General features: G+C 39.8%; 2 protein-coding genes across 3 annotated transcripts in view; one reads left to right on the top strand and one right to left on the bottom strand.

Moving 5' to 3' along the window:
* Positions 1 to 1323: 1323 nt before the first annotated feature.
* Positions 1324 to 5408, bottom strand: arl6ip6 (ADP-ribosylation factor-like 6 interacting protein 6). Its single transcript, XM_024265238.2, has 5 exons — positions 5126 to 5408; positions 3969 to 4022; positions 3111 to 3243; positions 2848 to 3039; positions 1324 to 1437 (listed from the first exon to the last, which is right to left on the bottom strand). The coding sequence occupies exons 1-4, from the start codon at positions 5268 to 5270 to the stop codon at positions 2946 to 2948; spliced, it is 426 nt and encodes a 141-aa protein (XP_024121006.1). The 5' UTR covers positions 5271 to 5408; the 3' UTR covers positions 1324 to 1437; positions 2848 to 2945.
* Positions 5409 to 8590: 3182 nt separating this feature from the next.
* Positions 8591 to 21102, top strand: part of arhgap1 (Rho GTPase activating protein 1) — an 18518-nt gene continuing 6006 nt past the window's right edge. Inside the window, exons 1-5 of one of the 2 annotated variants that reach the window (XM_024265235.2) lie at positions 8591 to 8736; positions 14265 to 14428; positions 18422 to 18520; positions 18594 to 18681; positions 20216 to 20347. In XM_024265235.2, the coding sequence (XP_024121003.1) occupies positions 14305 to 14428; positions 18422 to 18520; positions 18594 to 18681; positions 20216 to 20347 (443 nt within the window). In that variant the 5' untranslated portion in view covers positions 8591 to 8736; positions 14265 to 14304. Of the gene's footprint in view, positions 8737 to 8848; positions 9073 to 14264; positions 14429 to 18421; positions 18521 to 18593; positions 18682 to 20215; positions 20348 to 21102 lie in introns of those variants that run through there. The other variant, XM_024265237.2, reaches the window with a different exon arrangement.

The raw sequence follows: 21102 nt of genomic DNA, 5'->3' as shown, positions 1-21102 counted from the left end.
GGATGCTGAAGACAGGCTTAGATGGAGGAAACTGATTCGCTGTGGCGACCCCTGAAGGGAAAAGCCCAAAGGAAAAGAAGATCTAGTTCATAATTATGTTAAAAAGTAAAAATGTAGCTTTTGAGAGCTCAATAAACGTTTATCCTGTTGGGTCCGCGACCTAAGGTGTGTGTTGGATTTTGGTCCCTTGTGCGATTGAGTTTGACCCCCCTGGTTTAGGGGAAGACCAAAGAGGAGGTTCATAGACCAGGGACGTAGGATCCAGTAGAGCTGAGGGTGTGAGTGAAGAGGATGGAGAGGGTTACATGATTCTAATTCTTTATTCAGACTGAATCATTTCAGTGTTTTTATAGTGAAGAAAGATAAGAATAAAGACCTAAAAAAGACATCTGAGACAGTCGTACACACTGTCTTAGAAACTCATAAAGTACACAATCTGTTTAAGAAACGCATACAACTGCACGCTGTGATTTACAAACTCATTCAACTACACGGTGTGTTTTACAAACTCATACAAGTATACACTGTATTTACAAACTGTCAAAACTTCAGCTGGACTGAAAACTGGCTCCTTAGGAGTCGGTTCTTTGCAGATGACATTCTTCTGTTTGCCTTTACTTGAAGGTCCTGCAGATGCTGGTTTCTTCTGAAACTGATTCCCATTCACAGTTACAAATAAAAAGAGAAAGAGTAAAAGTGGACTCCAGTTCTGTTATTAACATTACTGTCATAGCCCAAGAATTTAGTCGTTTGTACAAACATGAGCTAACGTTCGGCTTTCATGATGAACGGAGTGGCATCATGAGAGTGTAGACGTGGAGGTGATCATTCCTGGTCCTCCAGAGCTACCACCCTGTTCTTCTAAATCTCCAAGCCCTGATTAGCTCAGCCAGGTGTCTTCACACTGATTGAATGAACACACCTGGTCCAGGTAATCAACAGCAAGGAGAGCTGGAAAACAGGTGGTAGCTCTGGAGGACCAGGAATGGGCAGCCAGGTGTAGGGAATCCGTTTCCATCAAAATACGTAAATCTTCAGCAACATTTTAAAGTCCCATCAGTCATCACGCACCGCGGTGTGGGAAATTTGAACTCCACTTTGACCCCTCCCCTGAGGGGGCGGTGAGCTGCAGACACAGCTGCACTCAGGAACCATTGCACTGGGTCCCACTATTAGAGTCTTGGGGATGACTCAGCCTGGATTTGAACTCACAACCTTCCAGTCTCAGGGTGGACACTCTACCACAAGGCCACTGAGCTGCAGGGAACTTCCTAAATAGGAAGTTTTTTGGTGCAAACATGCTACACAAACGCACCATAATGAAACTGTTGACATCATATTCTTTTATTTAAAATTCCACTGTGAAAACAATAGTATCTTCTGAAATAAAACCAGTTTTATACAACAGGACCTATAAGACGTACAATTTGAAAGAAGTAGGGCTGGGCGATAAAACGATAATTATCGTTATTGCGATATTACTTTTTTTCGATAGTGAAATCAGTCTATTGCGATAAACTTTCGTGTTAAATAACACGGGAGAAGACCCCGGAAGAGCCGCGCTTCTTCTTCTTCTTACAGAGCGGCTGATTCTAGGAGCCCAGACTGAGAGCGGGGGGGTACGGAGGCCCCAAATGATGACAAAAGCACACAACAAAAAACATTATTTCAGTAAACCAATAACCTATATGTAATCGCAAATACTTTTATTTTTAATGTCAAGGTAACGATGTTTATATATTTTGTTTTGGAAACGTCGTCACCGGACCCCCCTCCTCTACATTGAAAACGGTTCGGTCCGACTGGATTACTCTTCCGTAGCTGTTTGTTATCGACAGACCCACAGAGTGTGAGGGAGAGAAGACACGCTTTAAAATCAGGAGTTTAAAACCTGATTTAGAGGAGAAACCTCCATGAAAAAAGAAAAAGTAGAGAGTCTGTCTATTGCCGCGCGTTGCGTGTCACGCGGGGCTGAAAGAGGAGAGAAGGACAGACTGCGCATGCTCCTAACAGCCTGTGCTGTGGCCGTGGAGTTGAGATGAGTTTGAGGGTTTTGTTAAAATATTAACCAAAAGCTTTTGTATAGAGCTTCAAATTAGAATAATTTGTTGTTTTATTATGTATCAATAATGAATTTGTTAGTTACATTTGTGCCGTTTATGCTCATTTTTTAATGATGTGATCTAATAATAGTAAAATAAACTTGTTTTTAACAACTCCTGACATGACACTAAATGATATCTGACACTAAATCTTCAATCCTCCAACATGTACACATGTCAGATGACTGAGTGAAATGATGATTAAATCTATTATCAGAACTGTTTATTTTAAGTTTACATTTTATTATCTTCTGCTGCACAGCAGTACCTATAGTTTATGTTCAGAAGAAATTAGAAAATAATATAAAAATAACTGCAATATATTTGCTGCTTTAAAACAATGTTTTATGGACGTAATTTTAATTTGAAAGGAACGTGTATGTGCTGCAGTCAGATTAAAATAAATCAGAAATTCTGTACAGCCTATTGAAAACATACCACCGTTATGGTTTAACTATTGTGTACATTATGTATATGTACAATATTTATTAGAAATATTTAAATGTTCCTCACAGTTAGTTTCAATACTACAGTTAATACAAAAAATAATTAAAGTTTAATTTGAACTAACTAAGATTTAAGGGGGGGGGTGTTAAGGTGTAAAAATCTGAAGTCCTAAAGCTGCTTGCAATTAAAATTACTTTGATTATTTGATTTATATCGTTTTTAATATCGTTATCGCACAAAATGAAAAAAACAATATCGCAATATGAAAATTCCCATATCGCCCAGCCCTAGAAAGAAACCAACACAGGATGAAGCTGACTCGTTAAGCTGAACAATGAGAGCGGCAGCTCTGAACCCGGACCCTCTGCCCGGCTCAGAAACTGGCCACCTTCTGGATCAGGAGAGGCTCCAGATCACAGTGAGCATGGCCAAGACCCCGTTGAGAAAAGCCACCCCATAATCCATGCAGACGGGATGTCCAGACCCGACCCTGGATGAGAGCAGAAACAAACTCGAGGTTAGGTCCCGTACAAACACCCGGCGCTCCAGTGTCCGATGTACCTGAGGCCTGTTGGTGATGCTGGTGGTGGGATGGGGCTGCTGGGCTGGTGCATGTGGAGGTAAGTCAGAGTCCAGGAGAGCAGCCAGCAGATACATCCTCCACACAGCGAAAGCAGCAGGACGCTCCAGAAACCTGAAGACACACCAAAGGCTTCAGAAGGTCTATACAGTATATATACTCTCGGGCTGCCACAATTAGTCAACTACATGCTAGTGTTCTTTTTTTAAAGCTAATTTGGAGTTTAGCTTATATTTCAGCTACATGCTAGCTGTTTTGGCTTATTTAGGCTTTTTTTTTTATTTTTAACGTTATTTTGGAGTTAAGATAAATATTTCAGCTACATGCCACCTATTTTGGCTATTTTTGGCTTTCTTTGTTTTTTAGGCTATTTTGGAGTTTAGGAAGTATTTCAGCTGCATGTCAGCTGTTGTTGCTAATTTAGGTTTTTAACAGTTTTGGGGATAATTTGGCATCTAATTAATATTGGAGCTGGCTATCGGGTTCAGGGTTTTCAGCTATTATCTTCAGCATCTTCAGCTATCGTTACTAGCATCTTCAGTGGCCAAATTCAGCTTACATCATTCACACTAGAATAATCACAAGTAATGCTACATATCTAGCTTTCAGTTAGCTTAAGGCTAATATTGGGTAAGATGTGTGTTTGTGTTCATGAAAAACACATGGGAGAGAAGGAAACACAAATTCAACCACACCACTTAGATCATAAAAATAGCCATTACATTTGGACTTTTCAAGCATATTTAGTCAGATAGAAGACAACAAATAGATAAGTGAGATGGTAGTGAAAAACCAACAACCATAAATCTCTGCAGACGTGATCTCTGAAGGTTTCTCACCCAGGATCTTCTCCTCTGTCCCGTTTTCTCCTCTCACCATCTCGGATCGCAGCTCTGAAACATCAACAAACATCAGGACAGCAAGAGACGGAGAGGGTTCAATCTACACTCAATCATCTGCTAAGGTGTTAGTCGGGTTTGTGGGTGAAAGAGACTTCTGGGAAATTTTAGGGCACTGGATTTTGGAATTGCAGATTCTGGCACCCTGACAAAAGGGTGAACACCCCATTTAGTGCACGAAGTAGTGAGGACATTTGGACTGTGTCAGAGTGACGCACCCATAGAAAATGGGTCAGACTCCGACCAAATCAATCGAGTCACCATGTTATGGATGCCGCCATGTTGAAGCCAGGCGACGTCAGTAAGCAGTGATTGGTCCGAGTCAGCAAGAGTTAAAGCTTTCGTGACAACCAATCAGGAGTGAGCTTGCTGGAAGGCCACACCCTTACCACTTTATATGGAACCTGTCAAATGTTTCAAACGTTGGATGTAAGGGTCAACAGGCTCCGCCTACTTTGATTGAGGCATCTGATTGATCATTTCATAAGTTGAAGAACTTATATAAAGATAAAATATGAAAAAAGAGAATTATCAGGAACAAGAGTGGTTATTTTGAAAAAGTAAAAGGATGGTATTTTTCTATAAAAGTCTATAGAATTGGGCGGGTATTTTGGAACGTGAGGGGGAGGAGCCAGATAGTCCAACGCCTATTTATAGTCAATGGTTTGAACAAAGAGTCAACAGTTTTCTTATTTTCATTAACAAAAAGCCACAAAAAACATCTAAACACCAAAAATGATGATTTTTTTTGTATCGTTTTGAAAATGGTTATATGATGAATAACATTCATGAAAAACAAATATAAAAATAATTATTTACAATACAAGTATGATGTATGCCATAATGCTACTAATTCTTAAAGAATTCTGCAAAATTATCTGAGTAAAATCTGTTTAACATTTTCTGTGGTGACTGTTAATTTAAAAAATATGTATGTTTAATACAAGTTTGTGTAAATTTGAAACCAGGTAAAAAAAATCTTTAATTAACTAGCTAACTGTCACGCGCGCACCTGTCTCGTGCCTGTGTTCTTCAAATGTTCGACGTATAAACTACAGAAGGTGCTCGGGGTGAGTGCCCCACTGCGCATGCGTCACCTCGGAGGATGGGGTACACGAGCGCGCACAGGCAGCCCGCGGCGGCCACGGCCGCAGCCGAACCAAGAACCGACAGCGCCGCCGCGATCCACGGCCTGGCCCCGCCGCCCGCCCGCCGCTCCCCGGAGGAGCCCGCGCTCTCCATGGCGGTCCCGGAGCAGTCTGCCGGGCCCCGAGCGCGCGGGACGGAACTTCACGAGTCCTGAAACTTTTGGGAAAAACTTTGGTCCGGAGGAACTCTGGTCGAATGAGCTCAGAGGTTCCGGTCGAAAACACTTCCGTACACAACAACTGACCAATCAGGAGGAGGACGTTCACCGCCTCATAGAAGGCCCCGCCTCCTTTTTTAAATTTGACATTTACTTATTTGAAAACACAAAAATTAACTTAAAAATAACAGTTGAGCTTCATTGGAAACAACGAAAACATCGTATAAGTGAACCAATAATAAAAACTAAAACATTTTAAACCTAAAAATAGTGAGTTTATTCACAAATTCAGCTTAATCAAAAAATTCTATTATTATACTTTAAAAATTTAAAGTTCAAGAATTCAATTTAAAGAGAGAAGTCATTTTAATGTGACACTTTTATTTTTTGATGTTTCATTTCCTGTCCTTTCTTTTAAGTGTAACTTTTAGCTTCCCCAGTTTAATTTTACACAAACCACTTCCTTTCAGACACTATTTCCAGCACACTTCTGACTCATTCGGCTGACTTTTAGCTCTAGTGTCTGAACATTTATACATTTTTTCTGTATTTATGACATTAAATTGAAATTGTTGCCTCCTAACCCCATAAAGGACAGCACAGCCACTACGAATGAAATGCTAAGAATGTATCAGCTGTGTTCAACTTTAGCTCCGTTACACAACCGATTGAGTTTTAACTTAGAATATTATTTTACTAGAAACTCCCAGCCAGCTTTATTAGCAGATTCCATGGAGAAAAACAAGCAGTCAAACTGGTTTCCACTGATGCAAGTAGCATGAAAACGACAGGAAAATGTTCAAACAAGAGTCAACCATTGGTACAGACGGCATAAAATAAATAAAGAACTTCAGTTTAAGATAACGTTGGATTTATGCTCAGTTTGTCAAATGTTGAATAAAAAATCTCATTTAGAGAATTTATGAATCATACCAAAATAAAACGCATTTAAGGAAATGTGTGTTTTATAATGTATTGGTTTAGTGTAAATAGAATTTTAATTGGTGAGATATGTCACAAAATAAAAAATACATCAGCTACATAACTTTATATATCTGGTGGTTTAAAAAAAATCAAGAAGTTGCTGGAAACAAAATACCTTTTTTTTCTTCATTTTGACAAAAATGTTAAGTAATCACTCAATTAAGACTTTTTTTTGTCATTTTGACAAATATTTAGTACATTTTTGGATTTCAAACATTAACGTTATCAACCTAACTCTGAGGTCTACCCATTTAGCTGGATTATTTTTACTCAGGAATAATGAAACTTGGGAAACTTAATTTGGGTTAATGTGAAACCACTATAGCCCAAAAAAATGTATTACGCCATTGACATACTCCAAAAATGAATTAGGTTGACTAAATAACTTGTTTTAATATCCAATATGTGCATTTTGAGACCTTTATCTTATCATCGTGAGCTAAACTTTCTTTAAAAAACGCATTGGATTTAACTTGGTCCATGTTTACTCCCCTGTAGTTCATTATCATTCCACTAGGGGCCGTTTCTGCTCATTTCAAAATGGCTGCCTCCATGAAATCTCAAAAACACTTTTGGCGGGAAAATGTTTGCTATCATTTTATAGTCTTCCTGCTGAGAATAACTATTCTATTGATACTCCGTTTTGTAAATGACACCTTGCTCTATAGAAATGTTTAAAAAATTTGCTAATAATTAAGAATTATAATCGAGTTATGTAATCTTAACATGTTGATCAAATTAGAGACAGAAATTAGACATTTTTTCGGCTAACATTGTTGTAAGCACAAATTGGTCAAATCATCTAATGTATTGTAATAGATACCATCTTTATTTAGTGAAAAAAATGATAGTGTAAAAATTAAAAAAATGCAAATTTCATCAAAGAATTTAAAAAATTATTTTCATGAAGGAAAAAAATATTTGACATGGTGGGAGTCGGAGGGGTAAGAGTTTGGTTGCAGATTTTGATCAGGGGGTTCAAAACTGATAAATTTGCTTGAATTTACAGATTAATTTCTAGGAAATCTGTTATTGGCCTTTTTGCCGTCTAATCTGCTGCTGAGCTCTAAGAACCACAGATGATGTAAAATCGCTGACAAAATCTCTGTTTCTGAGAATGAACGAGTTTGTTTTTATACAAACAGTAGTGGCTGATAGTGATAAAAAAAATGCAGCATAAGACACTTCTTACCATGATCTTTTGAGTGGTAAAAATGAAATTATTTTTCTTATTTACCTTTCAGACTGAAAATGTGTTTAGTTTTTAGTAAAATGCAACTTTAACATCCAATAATTGCAATATTTTACACCTCCAGTCAGAAATCTATCGTCACTCAAACAATTTACCGTTTACGGCTGTTTCTATGGTTTGAAATGCTAAGTTTGACGTCAAATAACACTTTTTTTTCAAACATCATTTTTTAAATGTATTTCTTTCATGTTCTTCAAGATTATTTCATCTTTTCTCAACAAAAGATAAGATGATGAAGACATATCAAGCAGATTTATATGGAGCTAAATTGAGGCCAATATTATTTGAACCCCCAAATAAAACTAATTGAAAAAAATTCTGATGTTTGCCCCCCCCCCAAAAAAAAAAACAATCCTAAATATCTGTAAAACTCTGTTATTCTAAAATAAACTTAATTATTTTCAACTTCAAATGTTTTTTTAGGTTTCGAATTTCAATTGAAAAACTTGTTTCAAATCTTTTTTCCACTTTCAGCTCTTTTTTGTTGTTGTCAAATCTGAAAAATTTCAAAATCGAACATTAAAAAAAAAGATTTGAAAGTGAAAAAAAAAGTTTTGAAACTTAAGAAATTGAAAATTTGAAGCTGAAAATTAAATTTCAGTTTCAAATAATATTGGCCCGGTTTTAGCTCCATAGATTTTCAGGAAATGTTTGACTTTTCAACTTTTTTTAAAAAAAAAGTTATTTTATTGGTTTTCTTTGGTTTTGAGAGAATATGTTTTTGTTGCCAAATCTTTAATTTTGAATTAGAGAAATATTTTTTTCGGCAGGTTTTTGTTTACCAAAATTAGATTATGAAATATGAGCTGGTTGGTAATGCATCAAATACAGTTGCATATTTGATTATATTATTTTTTATGTTTAGTTTAGTTTTTTAATGAATTTAAACTAAATTTCACATTCAAGCTGCAGAGTTAGATACAATTATGGAGTGTATTCATAGTGTAAATCTTGAAAAAATGGATGAGGAAGGACAAGATTCATAGTAAGCATGTGTGCTTTTAATTTGACAGGGTGACCAAAACAGCAGAGGTGCCGTGTTTTACTCTGAAAGTACCAAACAGGAACAGGCTTCGACGCATGTCTGTTTGTGTCGTGAAGCAACAAACGTCAGACTTCAGGCGCTTCCAGACGCGCCTGATGATCAGAGCAGCTGCGCGCGCAAGGTAAACCTCGAATAAACACCATCAAAGCGAACGCCCGGGAGCGCCGGGGGGCACGCGGACGCTCCGGGGGGCACGCGGACGCTCCGGGGTCTCCCCTGACCTGCCAGGGGCCGCGAGGGCTAGGCTAACCGCGGTCGTTCTGTGGACACCGAGCCGTTCTTCCTGAGTGTTATCGCGGCTGGTTCGACTCCCCGCTGAGCCTGCTGTCCGGACGGGTTGTTCGACCCGATTCCGCGGGTGTTCCGGCTCGGTTCGGCGGTTTGGGATTCGTAGCTGAAAGCGCCGACTTTGACCACAAAGACCAGCTCTGACCTGCTCACCTGTGGCTTTTATTAGGTCCGCATGAACGATTCTCGTTATAAAGGAAATGTTCTTCGCGTTTACGATCCGTAAATGTCCAATAATCGCGATATTTCACACCTGCAGTCAGAAATCTATCTGTACTCAAACGACTTGCTGTTACTTTAAGCTTTTTTCTTCATTTCTGTCTCTAATCCTCATATCAAAGCTGCAATCAGTTATCTCGGTAGGCACGCATGCGCCGTCGGTTGCCTTTTCAAGACCTCTTCAAAGAGTTGACGAATGACGTCACGTGCGCATGCCCTTTAGCTGGTCGTTCTGACAGTTTTTCCTCTTCAGATGGAGGGTACCCTTCAACCAGCTCCAGTGTTTGAAGGTTTTACTGCATAATGAAGGATAGACGAAGAACCGGCGGCAAATATGAAATGTTTGAAGTGACCTGAGCTAACATCTTCACAATTTTCAGAAATTAGCAGTGTTGGTGGTTCTGGTGTCATAGTCACTGAAAGGGGAAAGGACTGGAGTTTATGGTCCATAATGACTCTCTATTGTTTGAGACTTGGTGACGAGTGTGTTTGAGAATCAGTAATGGTTGTGTTTACGATTCGGTGACTGTTGTGTCTGAGACTTGGTGACGGTTGTGTTTGAGACTCGGTGACAAGTGTGTTTGAGACTGGTGACGAGTTTATTTGAGACCCAATGACGAGTGTGTTTGAGAATCAGTGATGGTTGGGTTTACGACTCAGAGACGGTTGTGTTTACGATTCTGTGACGAGTGTGTTTGAGACTCGATGACGAGTTTGCTTGAGACTCGGTGGCGAGTGTTTTTGAGACTCGTGACTAGTGTATTTGAGACCCAACGATGAATGTGTTTGAAACTCGGTGACAAGTGTATTTAAGACCCAATGATGAGTTTGTTTGAGACTTGGTGACGAGTGTGTTTGAGACCAGATAATGAGTGTGTTTGAGACTCGGTGACAGTTGCGTTTTAGACTTGGTTATGGTTGTTTAGTGACAAGTGCATTTGAGACTCAGAGATGGTTGTGTTTAAGACTTGGTGACGAGTATGTTTTAGACTCGGGGATGATTGTATTTGAGATTCGATAATTGTTGTTTAGTGATGAGTGTGTTTGAGACTCAGTGATGGATGTGTTTGGGACTTGGAGATGAGTCTGTTTTAGACTTGGTGATGGTTGTATTCGAAATTTGTTAATTGTTGTTTTGTGATGACTGTGTTTGAGACTTGGTGACGGTTGCGTTTAAGACTCTGTGACGGTTGCGTTTGAGACTCGGTGACGGTTGCGTTTGAGACTCGGTGACGGTTGCATTTTTGACTTGGAGATGGTTGCGCTTGAGACTTGGTGACGGTTGTATTCGAAATTTGTTAATTGTTGTTTATTGATGACTGCGTTTAAGACTTTGTGACGGTTGCGTTTAAGACTTTGTGACGGTTGCGCTTGAGACTTGGTGACGGTTGTATTCGAAATTTGTTAATTGTTGTTTATTGATGACTGCGTTTGAGACTTTGTGACGGTTGTGTTTGAGACTTGGTGATGGTTGTGTTTAAGACTTTGTGACGGTTGCGTTTGAGACTTTGTGACGGTTGCGTTTGAGACTCGGTGACGGTTGCGTTTGAGACTTTGTGACGGTTGCGTTTGAGACTTTGTGACGGTTGCGTTTGAGACTCGGTGACAGTTGCGTTTGAGACCCTTACGGTTGCGTTTTAGACTTGGAGACGGTTGCGTTTGAGACTCTGTGATGGTTGCGTTTGAGACTCGGTGATGGTTGTGTTTGAGACTCGGTGATGGTTGCATCACGAGTCCTTCCTCCACCGTGGGATTCTATGAAACTAGTGTGACATTATGTAGAAAGTCTCAAATTTGACCTAAAGTTAGCTTAAATGCTTTAATTGCATCTTCCATTTGAACGCCAATTGACTCTATCAATCAGTTGTGTCGATTGGTTTTTGGCCTCATCTTTCATGTTGTTGGTATTGATCGCATTGACCTGTCGGGTTCTTGCAGATCAGAATCTAGTTTTTCGTCTGGAGTCGGTTGGGTTCACGTGTTGTCATGTTTCCTCATATTTTCAGCCTCACTGTACATTCTACCGGCATACTCCGCATGTTCTGGTCATGTTGTCATTGTTAGATAACATCTGTCGTCATAGTAACAGGATTGGACGCATCACTTGTGCTGTATTTCACCAGTTTTTGGAAGCTCCTCTTGTGACTTCTTCTCATCTCGAGCTCTCTGACCTTTTCTCAGAGGCTTTCATTGAAGTAATTTCCTCTCCTCTGTATGAACCGGTCGAGCTCTCTTTTGCTGATGACAGTGTCTTCATACTCAGCAGATTTTTGAGTGAGACGTTTTGTTATCAGAGGAGAGTTCGCAGGCGGCGCTCTGCGGTGACGGACCTGCTGAAAGACCTGCATTGGTCAGAGCTGACAGCGGAGCTGTGCGATAGCGGCTCGTCTCTGTTTGTTCAGCAGGACTCGGCTGACTTTATCTGTTGGTTTGTGGCAATATTTATTTAAAGCAACATGCTGTCAGCTAGCATAACATCACATTATAGCGGTGGGGGTGGGAGCACGAGTCCGGCCTCTGTGGGGGTTGGGAGCTAATGGGGTATATTTAGAAAAATGGAGACGAGAGGAGCGAGTTTGTGAGGAGAAGGAGGAGGGCGACGCGCTGGCTAATCCGCCGCAGCGGTCGCATGCAGCTGCTCGTGCTCACTGAGCCGAACGCCTCCTTGTTGGAGATGCTGGAGGCGCAGCGGGAACGGTCACAGAGGAGGAGCAGCGCCTCTGCATTCAGATGTTCCACCTCCTCCCCCTCACACACATACTCCCTTCTTGAAAGGAGATCACAAGACCGTTTGTGATTGGCTGAAGCCGTGCGGCCTCCCGCTCTGGAGCATCGACCTGCTCGGTGTCAGCTACAGGGCATATTCCACAACCTCTCTGCAGAGTTCACGTTCAGGAGACGTCCAGATGGTGGAGGCGACGGGAAGCAACTAACCTCCTCACTGATTGCTACTAGGACTGCCACGATTAGTCGAATAATGGACGACTAATCGACTATTGAAATAGTCGATACTTTATACTAGTTAGAATGATATTCTGCAGCTTTTTGGACTATTTTGGCATTTATTAAGGTTTTTTGAGGCTATTTTGAAATGTAGCTAATATTTCAGCTGCATTTGAGCTGTTTTGGCTAATTTGGAGTTTAGCTAATATTTCTGCTCAATGCTAGCTTTTTTAGCTAATTTAGACTATTTTGGTTTCTATGGGTATTTTTGAGTTTAGCTAATATTTATGCTACATACTAGCTGTTTTGGTGAACTTATGATTTTTTTCAGTTCCTTAGGCTAAATGTGGAGCTCGGCTAATATTTCAGCTGTACGCTAGCTTTTTTAAAAATAATTTAGGCTTCTTTGGTTTTCAAGGCTAATTTGGAGTTTAGCTAATATTTCTGCTACATGCTAGCTGTTTTGGCTAATTTAGGCTTTTTTTCAGTTTCTTTTAGGCTAATTTGGTGCTTGGCTAAAATTTCAGCTACATACTAGCTGTTTTGGCTAATTTTGGCTTTTTTTTTGTTTTTAAGACTATTCTGGAGTTTTTCTCATATTTCAGCTACAGGCTAGCTATTTTGGCTAATTTTGAATTAAAAAAAAACTTTTTTGGAATTTAGCTAATATTTTAGCTGGCTATCAGCTTCAGAGTTTTCAGCTATCAATTTCAGCATCTTCAACTATCAGCAGTCGCATCTTCAGCTGCCAAATTCATCTTCCAGCATTCACACCAGCATTATCACAGGTAATGTTATATATCTAGTTTTTAGTTAGTTAAAAGCTAATGATTATGTTTTCAACAAATCAGAAAAAATAATCAGTGATTAATCGACTATTAAAATAATCAGTTGTGTCAGCACTAATTTCAACTATTTACTGCTTCATGAAGCTTCTGAACCTTTAATCATTTTTTAATGAAAAAAAATGGAATTTTCAAAGTTTCACGTTTTTATAGATATTTTGAGCGTTTCCGTTAAAAAATGGACCCAATAAACCAGACCTATTTACACCATTTTCAGCCCCCTGTTGTAGGTCCATAGAAAAATGTAACATAAAAATGTTAAAACTCATTTCACAAGAGAAGTGTTCAATCACGGGGTGGAACATCGCAGTAAATGATAACAATGTGCCTAGTTGTTGTTTTTTGTATGTTTTGTTCATGGAAGTTATGCCGTCATCTCAACACTGATCACCAATGTAGCACATCACGTTTTTTCATGACCAGTTCCAACAGGTTTGAATTCTGATCGTCATTTACAAACAGAAGAATTCTGAGGGAAAAAATGTTTTTGTAATTTTTTTCATTGCGTGTTGCATTGACTTGTGGGTAAAATGATGGTCAAAGATGACCGCTAACTCACGATTTTCTCTCATGAATGAATAAAACCCATCAGTCAATTGCTCACCTTTTACCAGAGGTGTCCTGTCTGCCCCCTGAACCCCACATGATTCTAACGGTAGCGCCCCCCTGGACCCCACATGATTCTAACGGTAGCGCCCCCTGGACCCCATATGATTCTAGCGGTAGCGCCCCCTGGACCCCACATGATTCTAACGGTAGCGCCCCCTGGAGGTCAGAAAGCTACAAACCCTCAGGATCAATGCAAATGACAGGATTGCCTTCATTTTGGAGGATTTCTGTCCTTGATTTCCTCTCTGTACCGTCACACCTGAAGTGACTCACCTTTTATTCAAATGTAAATGAAAGCTGAAGACTTTTAGAACGACTGGAGACGTCTTTGTCATTTCTAATTTAAAAAAGAAACTCGCTGACTCAGCAACAGAGTCAGATTTGAGGTCTGAATAATTTCACGCTCGACTGCCTTTAAAGTCGTTCAGAACGTCTTAGCTTGAGGATTCTTTGTGTTTTTTATATTTGCATACAGAAAAAGAGGTGCAGGAACTTTGAGCCGGTGGTTGAGCGAGGTTCCTCAAACGGCGGCCTTCACAGACGGCGTTTACAGAGAAGTTACATTGTTCTTCTGACTTTGCATTGTTGGTTCCTGTTTCTTCAAAAGTGAAGGTCGGATGTTGGGTTTTCCTGAACGGAGGCCTCTGTCTCTCTTTTTTAGGTGGAACATCTCGGGTTCTGCCTCCTGCAGACCAGAACCTGTCTCCGACCTGTGTGTGATTGTGAGTCGGCTGTGTCTCTGCAGGCTCCGTTTCCGTGTGTAGGGCCTCCCCGTAGCGAGCGCCATGTCTTCTGAGCTGCTGGTGGACGTGGGCGAAGACCCGGCAACAGATCAGCTGGGACAGCTGAAGCTGGCCCCCATGGAGGACCCGCAGTGGCCCCCGGATGAGCTCACACTCAGCAAGTCAGGTGAGAGGACCCGTTTGTCCACACGGGTTCTGGATCTTTCTGGACCTCCTGCGGTTGCATTGAAAGAAGTCACTACCCAGTGCTTTTATTTTGAAGGTTCATTTGAGGTTGTTAGACCTCACATTCCAGGACACATTAGTCCCGCCCCATCAGGTAGCCGTCCAGGTGATGTTTTATCTCAGACCCCGCCCCCTCGTTCTACCCGCGGTGAAAGGCTCCATTCTCTATGGGACGCCACAGCCGCCCTGAAAAGGAAGTCCCTGTAACCTCACCGCACGTCACGGCCCACAGTTCTCGTGGTGAGGTGGAGGAGTGGAGTCGTACCGCAGCGGTACGGATCTGCGGTGAACGCTAATCCCACCAGAGCTCAGCTCTGCAAAGCTCTGAGGTGGTTTACGGGGTCAGAATAACACAACAACAACCAAACTGTAAACAACAACACGCTCTACGAGGGAGATCAGAAGATGAACCGTGAGCTCTGTGGGACGCCTGGAGGTCTTCATCCTTGATGTGGTTAGAGTGAAGCGTAAGCTCCAACAGGAAGTAGTTCACGCTCACGTGACGACATTTGGTGATTCACTTTAACTTTCTGTCTTGAATGTCACTTTGTCTTAAATACAATTTTTATTTGATTGAATATGGATTTCTTGCTTTGAATACGACTTTTCTATTTTTAAAGAGACTTTTCTTTGATTTTTTTTTTTTAATGTAAATATGACTTATGTTTAATTACGACTTTCCTTCGATATGAATACAACTTTTCTTTGGTTTTAATAGAACTTTTATTCAATATTTATCACTTTTCTTTGATTTTTACAACTTTTCTTTGTTTTAAATATGAATTTCTTACTTTGAATACGACATTTCCATATTAAGACTTTTCCTTGATTTTGATTACTTTGTTTTAGTATGCAACTTGTATTTGTTTAAATAGACTTTTCTTTGATTTTTTTGTTTTCTTTTATGTGAATAAGACATTTATGTTTAAATAAGACTATTCTTAGTTTGAATAGGTCTTACTTTTTTTAAATAAGATTTTTCTCTGATTTATTACGACTTTTCTTTGATTTTTATGAGACTTTTCTTTAATGTGAATAAGACTTTTATGCTTAAACAGCACTTTTCTTTGTTTAAATAAGATTTTTCTTTGATTTATTGCGACTTTTCTCTGATTTTTATGACTTTTCTTTGTTTAACCCTAGAACACTTTCACTTTTAAAAGTTACACAATCACTTTTACTGGGTCATTTTTACCCAATATAATATAACCAACAAAAGTAATTGTCATAAAAAATAGATCAAAATATGAAGACACGTGATCAATTAGAGCAGGGGTCACCAACACGTCGCTCGCGGGCGCCAGGTCGCCCGCGAGCACCACATCAGTCGCCCGCAGGCCTCTTCCAAAAATAGCGCAACTCACTTGTGAGATGCTCAAAATTTTTGTTTGATTGTGATGCAATTATTTCCAATCAACTCCGCCTTTGCATAGAATTATAACATCTTATAGATATTTTATCACGATCCAGCTGGTACGTCAGTTGCAGCAGAGATCCAAAAGCTGAGTTAAGTTTAAACTGGCAGCCAGCGGAGTAATATTGGTGTCCCATGCAATGCACATCCTGGGTAAATCTCAGACAGCAGAAGACAAAGTAGCATTCTGCGCAGTATCATGCCCAGTATCAAGGCTTGCTTAGTTTGAACACACATGATTGGCAAAAACAGTATGAACCTGACTTCTGCTCACAGCTCCCTCACTTATGGTGAGCAATGTAACACACCCAAGATTTCCCACTTCCCATGAGTCTTAGGAGCTGAAGGCGGGGCTAACCCCCGGGTCGCCACACTATGTTCATTATTTCTGAAGCCAAAAACGGCCTGTCCCACTATTTTTCTTTTTTTTATCGTTTTCTCCTTAACGAGATAATCAATAGTCGCATTTCCATTTAACTCTGAAATTTCGCAAATTGGAATTTGGATAATAAATTATCCAAATGGAAACACCACAGTTTAGAAAAAAATGGCATTTTTCGAAAAAAGAAATTGCGGTTAGAGGAGGAAATAGACATTTTTCGCCAAATTGTAACGGAAACACTTTTTCCTAAATAAATGCGCTTCTCGGTATGAAGTGTCTGATCTGAGCGCCGCTGAGCCGACGCACCAAGAGGTCCTGCAGCGTCAAAGCGCTTTAGAAACTGCGGGTCATACAGAATCGCCGGCAGCTCCTCCTCCTTTCCTCATCGCTTCATCTGCAGACGCACTTTGGCAGCTTGGAGCCTGAAGTCTCAAGAGCGCGAGCGCCGTGACAGAAACTTGAATTTATGTTGTGGTGTTTTCAAGCAGAAAAAGGTCCAGATGCTTATTTGTTAGAATGCTTTTTCTTTTAACCAGACCAGACTCCTCCCTCTCCTGAGTCGAGCTGCGCTGCACGCGCTCCAGACAGAGCTGTGACGTCACCCACATGCTCCCTTTCAGTGAATGAAATAAAAAAATACTTGTTGTCGTTCATCGCCGTGTTTTTAATGACTTATCGCGTGAGTTGGTTTGTGATTTATCACAAAATTATAATTTAATGGAAACAGTGTCATTTAGAAACGTTTGTTTTTTTTGAAATTCCAAGAATTTCCATAAAGTTTTGCCCAAATGTGTAATGGAAATGCAGCTAATAACAAAGAATGAGGCGCCCTCTTCTCCCTTTCCCACATGGAGACACCGAGAATATTTGATTATTAGTTATCTTTAATGGAAACACAGATTACAAAAAAAAAGAGGAGCTGGTTTTGGGGGCGTATTGAAATGGATGGATATTTTTCGCAGAACTGTAATGGAAATTGACTTTTTTCTTATTAAATGCATTTGGTCATTACCTCAAAATGTGACAAGATCTGTTGAGATTAATAAAGTTCTGAATATTGATATCTGTTTCCTAGCTTGTTGTCATTATTGATAATTATGGTGAGAAATCAGTGTCTTCACATAGCGAAGTATCATTATTATTATTAATAATGAATAACTAAAGGCAAACTAAGCAAATTTATTATTTCAAACTGGTAGCCCTTCGTATGATTCAGTACCCATGAAGTAGCCCGCAGGTTCAAAAAGGTTGGTGACCCCTGAATTAGAGTATTTTTCCCTTTCAACTGTGGTTTATGTAAGAAAAAGAAAATAAAAACACAAGAAGATCCCAAAAACATGCTTGAAAATGACAGAAAAATTAGTGATTTGAGAACAAAAACTTCCTAAAACATATATATATATAATGATACTGGAGATTTGGTCTTTGGTCCATCCATTCCTGGAACATGTATGACTTTATTCAGGGAACCACGACACTCAGAGAAATGCAGTATAGTGGAAATCACGCGGTGATGGTGCTCCAGGGTTAAATAGACTTTTCTTTGATTTAATGACTATTTCATGATGTGAAAAAGACTTTTATGTTCAATTACAACATTTTTATGTTATGAATGCAACTTTTTTTTTATTTCTATCAAACTTCTCTTTGATATGAATATGACTTTTTTATTTAAATAGGACTTTTCTTTGCTTGAACACCACTTTATCTTGATTTTAGTACAAATTTAGTTAGATTTGAATACAGCTTCTCTTTCTTTTGATTACATTTCTTTGATGTGGATATGACTTTATTCATTCATTACTTAATTTGACCCTTTCGGGGTCGCTGGGGTTCCAGAAACACATAAAACTAAATGTTGAATTCCAGTTTTTTGTAAGTTTTTCTTTCTTTTCATTTCGACATCCTCATCATCATTGACATAGTAAACCAGTCAAAATGATGGATACTCCCACATACTGTAAAGAAGGTCAAATACCGTCATCTGGACTCTGGTTCGGATCGTTTGAGACAGTCTGAACCCTAATAACCCAGATGAACCTGGTGTTTGTTGATAAACTGCCGCCGTCCCTCCAGAAGCTTGTAGAGCTTCAGACACGACGTGGCCCGTGTTCTGATCCATCTCCATGTTCCCGCAGATACCGACGTGTCGCAGGGCTTCGATGCCAACTCCCCTCACGTGCCGTGGGACCACCCGTTCTACGACATCGCGCGGCACCACATCATCGAGGTGGCCGGTGGGTTCTAGAAACCAGCTCCGAGGTGATCCTGGATGTTTCCTCGCGAGTGACGACAGCTTTCTGCTCACAGGTGACGACAACTTCGGCAGGAAGGTGATCGTCTTCAGCGCCTGCAGGATGCCGCCTCAGCACCAGCTGGACCACCACAAGCTGCTGATGTGAGGACACACCGGGACAGGAATCCGTGGGGCGGGGCGATCAAATCGATCCGTAAAAATAGAGATCGATCCGACGCAGAAAGCTGAAGTCCGCTAGCTTGTTGCTAACGTATAATGGGATTTCCCATAGGATGGCTAATGCTAACGCTCGGTCTAAAATGAACTAAATGAACATTTTTATAAACTTCCAGACATTAATTTTCCAAACGATTTTAGAAAAACTGGTTTTGTGGTTTAAAACAGTTTTTTCTTCATTCTTTCTTCTCCTTCTGGAATAATCTGTAATGCTTTAGCGCGATCGCCACCTAGTGGCCAAACTGAAACGCCCTCCAGGAGAAGCAGAACAATTGTTGGTGCTTCTCCGTTTGAGAAATTTAAAGTATGTGATCTGTATCCGATTAATATGAAAACCTCCAAAACATTTATAGATTGTTAATGTATAACAAATGTGATTAAATACGTAAAACATTTAAAACAACTGAATTGTATTTACTGGATCAAAAGAATCGAAAAAAATCAATTCTGGAAATTATTGGTGATACTCTGCTAACAAATGATAAAACCTTAAGGTCAAAGTCAAAGGAACTCTTGTCTAAAACAGGAATCAGCAGCAAATCTGAAGACTTTTGTGTAACTGAAGACGTTTGGTCGCTTTAGCTCCATTCTTGAAAAATCTTATGTCTTCACTCTATAGAAATATCTTTGGAACGACAGTAAATCAGCGTTTAGCTGAAACAGGAGAAACAACAAAAAATGGATGTTATGTTCCTTTACAGGTTTCATAATTCTGTCTTTGTCTAATTTCTTCTAATCGGAGAAATTTTGATGAAGGTTTTTTTTTTATTTTTATTTTTTACAAAACTTTTGACGTTTTTGGTAATAAAGTGAATAAAGGAAAACTTTCTGTCATTGAATCATGAAGTTTCAACAAAGACTAACTGAAAGCTGTTTTTTTAAATAAAACAATGTAATCTATCCATCAAGTCAATCAACCTGTATTGGTTTTCTGTGTAAATATAGTTGTTTTTTTAAACTCGACCAGAAGACAAAAACAAAGAGCTTAAAAAATCAATTTTATCCATTTAAATCAGTTTTCATGCACAGCAAAACGACGGTCTCTTGAAAAGTATCGATTGATAATCCTATAATGTAGTTTTTCAAAATAAAAGTTCAAAACAGATTTTTTTTAAGCATACTTCTATTTAGTTTAAATCTAAAGTTTTGGAAAAACATCTTTCTTTAAAAAGTAAACGTGGATTTAGAAAAACAATCAATATTCAATCAATAGTGACTCAGGAATGTGGAAGTAACGTTCAGCCCTACTATCTAACAATAGAAACTAACAGAGGAAAGTTAATTTATAGTTTTAAAGTGTTTCACTTTACCAAATGGTTTTGCTGTTCAATGCTCCTGACAAGACTTTTATTCTGAAAGTCCTTCCGAGCAGAACCAGCTTTAAGAGGGAGATAAAAACCTTAGCAGACGTTGATTGAGAGCTTCCTCGTCCGTCGATGATGGTGCCTCTGTGCTGCAGGTACCTGAAAGCCACGCTGGACCAGTACGTGGAAAGCGACTACACCCTGATCTACTTCCACCACGGCCTGACCAGTCTCAACAAACCGTCTCTAGGCTGGCTCCGGGACGCCTACAAGGAGTTTGACAGGAAGTGAGTCCACAAGAGCGAGCCATGAGGTTTAGTCGGGTCGATACCGACTGTTTGGTGTTCACTGGCAGTAAAAACAGTTTACAGTCTTTTACCACTGACTGCCTGCTGTCGCAAATATGTGACAAACCACTTTAGCTCCAAGATGACCTAAATGTAGAATCGACTTGAAGGACACAAGCTATTATTTTCCACAGCTGGAAATAAATGAAGGTGTTGAGTTCAAACCTTAACGGAAGGGTCAGAGTTCACATCGGAGTTTGAAACGATGGTCGGCGTTTATGGCGGCGTTTGTCTAGAACACAAAACTTGATCAGAAAATGTGTCCTTTAATGTGATCTGACCACTCTCATTTGACCAAGGGGCGGAGCTACGAGGGATGAGGGGGCAGCTACACCCCCCCACCACCCACCCAGCAAAAAGCCCCCTCCCCCATTTTTGAGTCCAAACTCGCTTAGTTGTAAACAAAGATTTAAAAAATGATCAATTCAAGCACTTCTAAGCATTAGAACCTCAACTAAAAGAACTGCTATTAAGCCGAACGTTAGGCCGAAAAAACCCTGTCCTATCATTTTTCTTTTTCATTTTTATGTGATAATGAGACAGCGGATCTCATTATCACGATAATATAAAGGGAGCCCGCCTCCCTTCATTTCCCTAAAACTCCTGGTTGGATGTCAGAACACTGTGCCTACGAGCATTTCTGCGTTTTTTTTTACTTTGATTTTGCTTTAGGGGCTCTGTACCAGGCAGCACAA

The sequence above is a fragment of the Oryzias melastigma genome, linkage group LG2 (genome assembly GCF_002922805.2).
Source record: "Oryzias melastigma strain HK-1 linkage group LG2, ASM292280v2, whole genome shotgun sequence".
Classification (NCBI taxonomy): domain Eukaryota; kingdom Metazoa; phylum Chordata; class Actinopteri; order Beloniformes; family Adrianichthyidae; genus Oryzias; species Oryzias melastigma.
Note: the sequence above shows the minus strand (reverse complement) of the source record. Positions and strands in the feature narration are given on the sequence as shown.